At 39.9% G+C, this 8043-nt stretch overlaps 1 protein-coding gene across 1 annotated transcript in view; it reads right to left on the bottom strand.

The window, feature by feature from the left end:
- Positions 1-8043, bottom strand: part of HEATR5B (HEAT repeat containing 5B) — a 118379-nt gene that overhangs the window by 7309 nt on the left and 103027 nt on the right. The window contains 2 exon segments of the mRNA XM_017859688.1: positions 1265-1478; positions 3292-3476. Coding sequence (XP_017715177.1) covers positions 1265-1478; positions 3292-3476 — 399 coding nt within the window.

The following is an 8043-nucleotide window of genomic DNA, read 5'->3' as shown; positions in this document are numbered from 1 at the left end:
AAAAAAAAAAAAAAAAAAAATGCTCATTGTGATCTTGAAAAATTAAAAACAGCTTAATGTTCAATCATAAGATACTAGTTTAAAAGTACAGTCTCTCTACAATTAAAATCATATTTTGAAGGACAAATATTATATTGTGATAAAATCAAAGCTTAAGTATTAAGGGAATAAAGAAAATATATATTAAACTGCGTAAGTCTCTGGTTAAATGGATGTATGCAGTAGTTTTTCATTAAATTTAAAAAAACTTCTAAATAACAAGTTTTGAGATATTTTAATAATGATGTTTGGTATTAATACTTAACTGGTTATATTTGTTATAAAGCTTTTATTCCTCTAATACGAAGATTAGAAGGTTATTATTTTAAAACCCTATGAAACAGGCACGGTAGCTCACACCTGTAATCCTAGCACTTTGAAAGGCTAAGGCGGGTGGATCACTTGAGTCCAGGAGGAGTCAGAGACCAACCTGGGCAACATGGCGAAATCCTGTCTCTACAAAAAGTACAAACATTAGCCAGGCATGGTGGCATGTGCCTGCATTCCCAGCTATTTGGGAGGCAAAGGTGGGAGGACTCTTTCAGCCCATGAGGCAGAGGTTGCAGTGAGCCAAGATGATGCCACTGCACGCCAGCCTGGGTGACAGAGCGAGACTCTGTCTTAAAAAAAAAAAGAAAAGAAAAGAATAAAAAAGCCTTATTAAACATCTATATTTTTCCTAGATCTTAAGGGATGCCTACATTCCTAGAAAATTTTAAAAAAATCAGTGTGTTGAAATGCCATTGGCAATTCATTTTAACTTCCTGCTCAAAAAAAAAAAAAAAAAAAAAAAAAATCAACTCACTACATTATATAACATAAGCAAAGGTCTGTTTTTTTTTTCCTTTTCTTTTTTTTTGAGATGGAGTCTCGCTCTGTTGCCAGGCTGGAGTGCAGCGGCGGGATCTCAGCTCATTGCAACCTCCGCCTCCCGGGTTCAAGTGATTCTCTTGCCTCAGCCTCCCAAGTAGCTGGCACCACAGGCGCGTGCCACCACACCCGGCTAATTTTTCGTATTTTTAGTAGAGATGGGGTTTCACCGTGTTAGCCAGGATGGTCTCGATCTCCTGACCTCCTGATCCACCTGCCTTGGCCTCCCAGAATGCTGGGACTCCCAAAGTGTAAGCCACCACGCCCAGCAGGCCTGTTTCTAATATCAAATAAGATTTATATATAATACAGATCTTCATTTTGAACTAGCAGCTTTTTCTAAGAATATACTTACTGTTTTGTTCTTCACCAAGAGCAACCAATGTTTCAAGAACTTTTATTCCTTCTTGAACTGCTAAAAGCTCTATGTTACTGGCTGGTCTGTTTCTTTCAACAGCTTTTAGCTTTTCAACCACTATTGGAGCTAATGAATGAATATAAGGAGTTGAAAGGGCACGATTGGAATGTTGGAAGACTGAGAGGAGAAGCTGGTAACATTTGGCTTGAACCTGTACAAGAAGAATATATTATCAATTAACATGTGTATAGTTCTTATTTGCTGTACAATCACATTGCATCTTACTATGTACTGAAAAGAAGTGATACTGCAGGATGAAAATGGAAATTACATTTTCTACTTAGAGAAATGGAGTAGAATAGAATTTTCTGACAAAAATTAGTAAAAAATGTTCATATATTTTAATGATCAAATCACCATGCTTATACAATTCCTATATTTCTTTTTTCTTTTTTTTTGAGATGGAGTCTCACTCTGTCGCCAGGCTAGAGCGCAGTGGCGCCATCTTGGCTCACTGCAATCTCTGCCTCCCGGGTTCAAGTGACTCTCCTGCCTCAGTCTCCTAAGTGGCTGGGATTACAGGCGCGCACCACCACACCCAACTAATTTTTGTATTTTTAGTAGAGATGGGGTTTCACCATGTTGGCCAGAATGTTCTCAATCTCCTGACCTCGCGATCTGCCCGCCTTGGCCTCCCAAAGTGCTGGGATTACAGGTGTGAGCCACTGTGCCCGGCCAATTCCCATATTTTTATACTGTGAAATATGTTAGAAATCAGCTATTCCCACTTCTGTTTTTAACTCTTCCTTTAATGTACAATTGTCCCTCCCATTTTAACCAAATATATTTAGTAAGGAAAGTTAATATTTGAATGATCTGAAACAAAGCTATGAAAATACATTGCTTAGATATCTCAAAACCATTTGATTCCCTGGAAATGACTGTTAACAATGTAAGGTTTCCAGACCTAGAAAATAAAGTCTTACTGGCTCCACTTTGTATTAGAAAGGCTTCAGATTAACACTTAAAAAGGAAAAAAAACAAAAAAGGAAGGAAGGAAAGAAGGAAGAGAGGGAGGGAAGACCCATCAATATATGGGACAGAGTGGAATAAAACTATTTCAGTGCTTTGGTAGAACACAAGTGGCTAGACACAAGAAAATCTGGCTAGACACAAGAAAAACCTGAAGAACATTTTAAATATACAGATCCTGGAGCCACCAATCTGGAGACTCAGATTCAGGAAGACAGTGGTGGAGTCCAAGAATGTTTATTTTTTTGTTGTTTATTTATTTTTTGAGACGGCGTCTCACACTGTTGCCTGGGCTGGAGTGCAATGGCACAATCTCAACTCACTCTGCCTCCTGGGTTCAAGTGATTCTCCTGCCTCAGCCTCCTAAGTAGCTGCGATTACGGGCGCCTGCCACCACACCCGGCTATTTTTTTGTATTTTTGGTAGATACAAGGGTTTCACTACAGGCTGGTCTTGAACTCCTGACCTCCTGATCTGCCCGCCTTGGCCTCCCAAAGTGCTAGGATTACAGGTGTGAGCCACTGCGCCTGGCCTTCAAGAATGTTTTCTGCTTTTTAAAATTTCTGACGTGCAGCAGGCTTGAGAATCACAAGTTTAGACTTTGACATTGTAAAATAAAAAATCTTACTTTCTAGACAAACTAGAGGTTCTAGTAGGTTCATTAAAATGTCTAATAATGTAAACTTCTCCTTTAATGTCCTTAGTGTCATTTAAATAAACACTGGAAAACATAATCATAGACTCTTGTCTCTACCAGTATGCCCCAGGGTTAATCAAATATTTCAGATATTGGAGAATTTCTACATATGTGAATAAACACATACATGTGTTCTAGTGCTTAAACCCAGTGATTTGTTTTGGTTTTTCCATTTAAAAGCCATAGTGCAAATACTTAGCTTTTAATTATGTATCACATATTTTAATGAATCAATCTGACATTTTCCTGATAAAGGGAAATGTTTTTATTTATGTCTGTTTAAAGTGTAACTTACCCATGGGTCGCATGAATTTAATGCATTTTTAAATCTGTTCATGCAGCCATTCTGTAACGACTGGACTCCTATTATTTCACTACTAGCAGACCACAGGAAGAGTGCAATTGCTGTTAGCATGCTGACTTCATCAGGTGTAGGTACAGAGTCTTCTGAAAATGAAAAATGAAAGAAGTGTGCTGTTTCTAAAACGTTTGTAATTTTATTTTTTTATTTTTGTAGAGAGAGATGTTGTCTTGCCATGTTGTCCAGGCTGGTCTTGAACTCCTGGGCTCAGGTGATCCTCCTGCCTTGGCCTCCCAAAGTGCTGGGATTACAGGTGTGAGCCATTGCGCCCAGCCAGAATTTTAATCTTGAACAATCATCTCTCTCTCCCCGCAACATTTATAGTAGTATTTGCCTCAATCTAACACAGTCCACAGACAACTGTAAGAAGTTCTATGCATAAAGTTAAATGTATAGTTATGTTTAATGCTAAATGATTATAAAATATTCTAATTAATTTTAAAATTCAGAGTACTTTTTAAGTGATATCTCCTTTCAATTTAGTAAATATGAAAACCTGTAATTCCATACAACCATTAAAAAAAAAAAAAAATCAGTCTGGCGCAGTGGCTCATGCCTGTAATCCCAGCACTTTGGAAGTCCAAGGCAGGCGGACCACCTGAGGTCGGGGTTTCGAGACCAGCTTGACCACAAAATTAGTCAGGTGTGGTGGTGCATGCCTGTAATCCCAGCTACTTGGGAGGCTGAGGCAGGAGAATTGCTTGAACTGGGAAGGTAGAGGTTGCAGTGAGCCGAGATCGTGTCATTGCACTCCAGCCTGGACAACAAAAGCGAAACTCCGTCTCAGAAAAATAAATAAATAAAATAAACTTAGACAATTTCCTGAAGACAGTGTTCTAAGAATTTTAAGGAATTTCTTTCCATTACATTTATTCAGGAATAGATACAACTTGAACAGAAATACAGTACATAATTAGAAATACTAGAAATATGAACAGTTATTCTAAAGAACAATACTTCTGAACATATAAAATAGGAGTTCCAAACATTTTGTGGTTATCATTTCTTCAGTAAAACTTATCCCCACCTTTTGTGTAAATCTGAGCTAGTTTGGCAACTGTAAATACCCAGTGATATCAGTACTTTAGAAGGATTACGAACATATACATTTGACATGCTAACATTATCTCATAATAAGGGTACAAGCTTTTTGTAATATGGAATAATGGGTTAAGAACAATAGTCTAGAAAAAGTCCATTAACTTAATGTAAAGAAATAAAGTTTAAAGAGATATGTCGGCTGGGTGTGGTGGCTCACACCTGTAATCCCAGCACTTTGGGAGGCGGAGACGGGCGGATCACCTGAGGTCAGGAGTTCCAGAACAGACTGGACAACATGGTGAAACCTCATGTCTACTAAAGATACAAAAATTAGCCGGGCGTGGTGGTGCACGCCTGTAATCCCAGCTATTTGGAAGGCTAAGGCTACAGAATCGCTTGAACCCGGGAGGCGGAGGTTGCAGTGAGCCAAGATTGTGCTGCTGCACTCCAGCCTGGGTGACAGAGTGAGACTCAGTCTCAAAACAAACAAACAAGAAAACAAATAAAAGAGATGTAAAATTTGAAGGATTTAACCAGTTTATAATAACCTGAGTCACAAATGTTAAAAACCTGAGAACTCACCCAGACTAGGGAGCTCACTCCTGTAATCCCAGCACTCTGGGAATGTGAGGAGGGAGGATTGCTTGTGCCCAGGAATTCAAGACTAGCCTGGGCAATATGGTGAGACCCTGTCTCTATAAAAAACAAAAAAAGTAGCCAGGCATGGTGGTGAGGTAGGAGGATCACTTTAGCCCCAGAGGTTAAGGTGGCAGTGAGCTGTGTTCATGTCACCGCACTCCAGCCTGGGTGACAGAGTAAGACCCTATCTCAAAAACAAACAAACAAACAAAAAAACCCTGAAAACCCCACCATAGGGAATTTATTCTACGTAGAATTAATATAATCTCTTACTAAGAGTTGGCAATGCTGCAAGCAATTTGTCAAAATTATTTTATTTTCATTTTTAAAAAATTATTATTTTTTCTTTTTTCCCCCTGGAAAGAGCTGGAATGCAGTGCCATGATCATAACTCAGGCAGCCTTGAACTCCTGGGCTCAAGCAACCCTCCCATGTCAGCTGCCCGAGGAGGTGGGACTACAGGTGTGCACCACCATGTCCGGCTGATTTCAAAGATTTTTTATAGAGGCCGGGCGCGGTGGCTCACGCCTGTAATCCCAGCACTTTGGGAGGCCGAGGGGGGCGGATCATGCGGTCAGGAGATTGAGACCATCCTGGCTAACACGGTGAAACCCCATCTCTACTAAAAATACAAAAAATTAGTTGGGCGTGGTGGCACATGCCTGTAGTCCCAGCTACTTGGGAGGCTGAGGCAGAGCTTGCAGTGAGCCGAGATCGCGCCACTGCACTCCAGCCTGGGTGACAGAGCGAGTCGCCGTCTCAAAAAAAAAAAAAAAAAAAATTTATAGAGATAGCATCTTACCATATTGCCCAGGAAAGTCTCAAACTCCTGGCCTAAAGCAACCCTTCCACCTTGGCCTCCCAAAGTGCTGGGATTATAGGTTTAAACCAAGGTGTCCGGCCCCATTTTATTTTTAAACTGTGATTTTAAGAAGATTGGGGGCTGGGCGCGGTGGCTCACGCCTGTAATCCCAGCACTTTGGGAGGCCCAGGCGGGCGGATCACAAGGTCAGAAGATCCAGACCATCCTGGCTAACACAGTGACACCTCGTCTCTACTAAAAATACAAAAAATCAGCCGGGCGTGGTTGCAGGCGCCTGTAGCCCCAGCTAGTCGGGAGGCTGAGGCAGGAGAATGGCAGGAACCCGGGAGGGGGAGCTTGCAGTGAGTCGAGATTGTGCCACTGCACTCCAGCCTGGGTGACAGAGTGAGACTCCGTCTCAAAAAAAAAAAAAAGGAAGATTGAGCATCTAAATACGATTTTCTACTAAAAGGAATCAAGGCTTTTAGAGAAGGGGCTGATTCTAGAACAGTGAGGTGGAAAATACTCAGTCTGCGGTATCTTGGCGCTAGAAAGTATGGAAGTGCTCAAGAAATAATGGGGCCACATTGAAGTAACAGTAAGGGACCCACTGAATTTAAAAAAATTATGGGCCGGGCGCAGTGGCTCCCGCCTGTAATCCCAGCACTTTGGGAGGCCAAGGTCGGGGGATCACCTGATGTCAGGAGTTCGAGGCCAGCCTGGCCAACATGGCGAAACCCCATCTCTACTAAAAATATAAAAACTAGCCAGGAAAGGTGGCAAGCGCCTGTAGTCACAGCTTCTTGGGAGGCTGAGGCAGGAGAACTGCTTGAACCCAGGAGGTGGAGGTGGAGGTCGTGGTGAGCCAAAATCGCACCATTGCACTCCAGCCTGGGCAACAGAGTGAGACTCTGTTTAAAAAAAAAAAAAAAAAAAAAAAAAAGTTTGATGGGAACAGACAGGTAAGAAAGTCTCAAAGTATTTCCCCACAGATTACCTATTAATTATAAAATGGAAAAATGGCAACTTCACAGTGGAGAAACACGGCGGACAATTTCTTTAAAAAGTTATTAAAGTTAAGATTCCCAATAATGGGACAAAGCAACATGACAAAGCAATATGTCTTAGTTATATGATGTACCAAGACATAACATTACTTATGCAGTATTCCTGCCAAAATGCATACATTGAATCTAACCTGAGAGGAAAAAAAAATTAGACAATTCTAAATTGAGAAACATTCTACATAATAGATGGCCTGTATTCTTCAACAACATTAATGCTATGAAAGACAAAGGCTGAGGAACTGCCCCAGATTAGGGAAGACTAAGGCAATATAATAACTAAAAAAAAAAGGGGGGGCTCTATGACGGTCATTATCAGGACAAGTAGTGCCAAATTTGATAATTCTTCTGTGGTTATGGAAGGGAATGTCCTTATTCTTAGGATATCCATGAAGTATTTAGGAATAGAGTCATGGTGACTTAATATCCTCAGATGGTTTAGCAAAATTAATAATAATATTAACAATAATGATATGTGGATTACAGAGAAAGTAATAAACCATGTGTGGCAAAATGCTGACAACTGGTGACTCTAGGAGACGGGTATGCTGGAGTTCCTTATTTTATTCTTGTAACTTTTTTTAAAGTTTGAAATTTATTTCAAAGTCAAAGGGTCTGAAAACGAAAAACAATGTTGCAGCAATCAAGAGTGATTCATTAGATCCAAGATTTCTGTACCTGTTTGTGCATGTTCACATGCATAATACACTTTTTAAAGTGAAAGATGACAGATTTTATAACAGGAAATAGGATTTCCATAATGGAAATAATCTATTATAAAACTTTGCTTGTTAACCAAGGGATCTGCTTGCCTTGATATACAAATATAAATATGCCTGTGGCTTTGATCCCTGCTTCATAACTGACTGTGTTTCCTGTAGTCCATAACTGACTGTGTCTCCTCGGAATTTAGTCCCAGAGAGAATATCTCAGGCAAGTTAATTCTATTATCAGACCTTTAAATTCACCTCATATGAATGAACTAGCTTGATAACATATCAAAACTTTCCCTTAATGAACAATTTCAAAAATACTGACTCTGGACCCCCTCAACAAAAATTAAATCAATTATTTTTAAACAAATTCTTAAGTATTTCTTCTTCATGTTATTCTTTGTTCTTTTTTTTTTTTTTTTTTTTT

The sequence above is a fragment of the Rhinopithecus bieti genome, unplaced genomic scaffold (genome assembly GCF_001698545.2).
Source record: "Rhinopithecus bieti isolate Rb0 unplaced genomic scaffold, ASM169854v2 scaffold_51154, whole genome shotgun sequence".
NCBI lineage: Eukaryota > Metazoa > Chordata > Mammalia > Primates > Cercopithecidae > Rhinopithecus > Rhinopithecus bieti.
The sequence above is the reverse complement of the archived record's forward strand: the minus strand, read 5'-3'. Positions and strand labels throughout refer to the sequence as shown.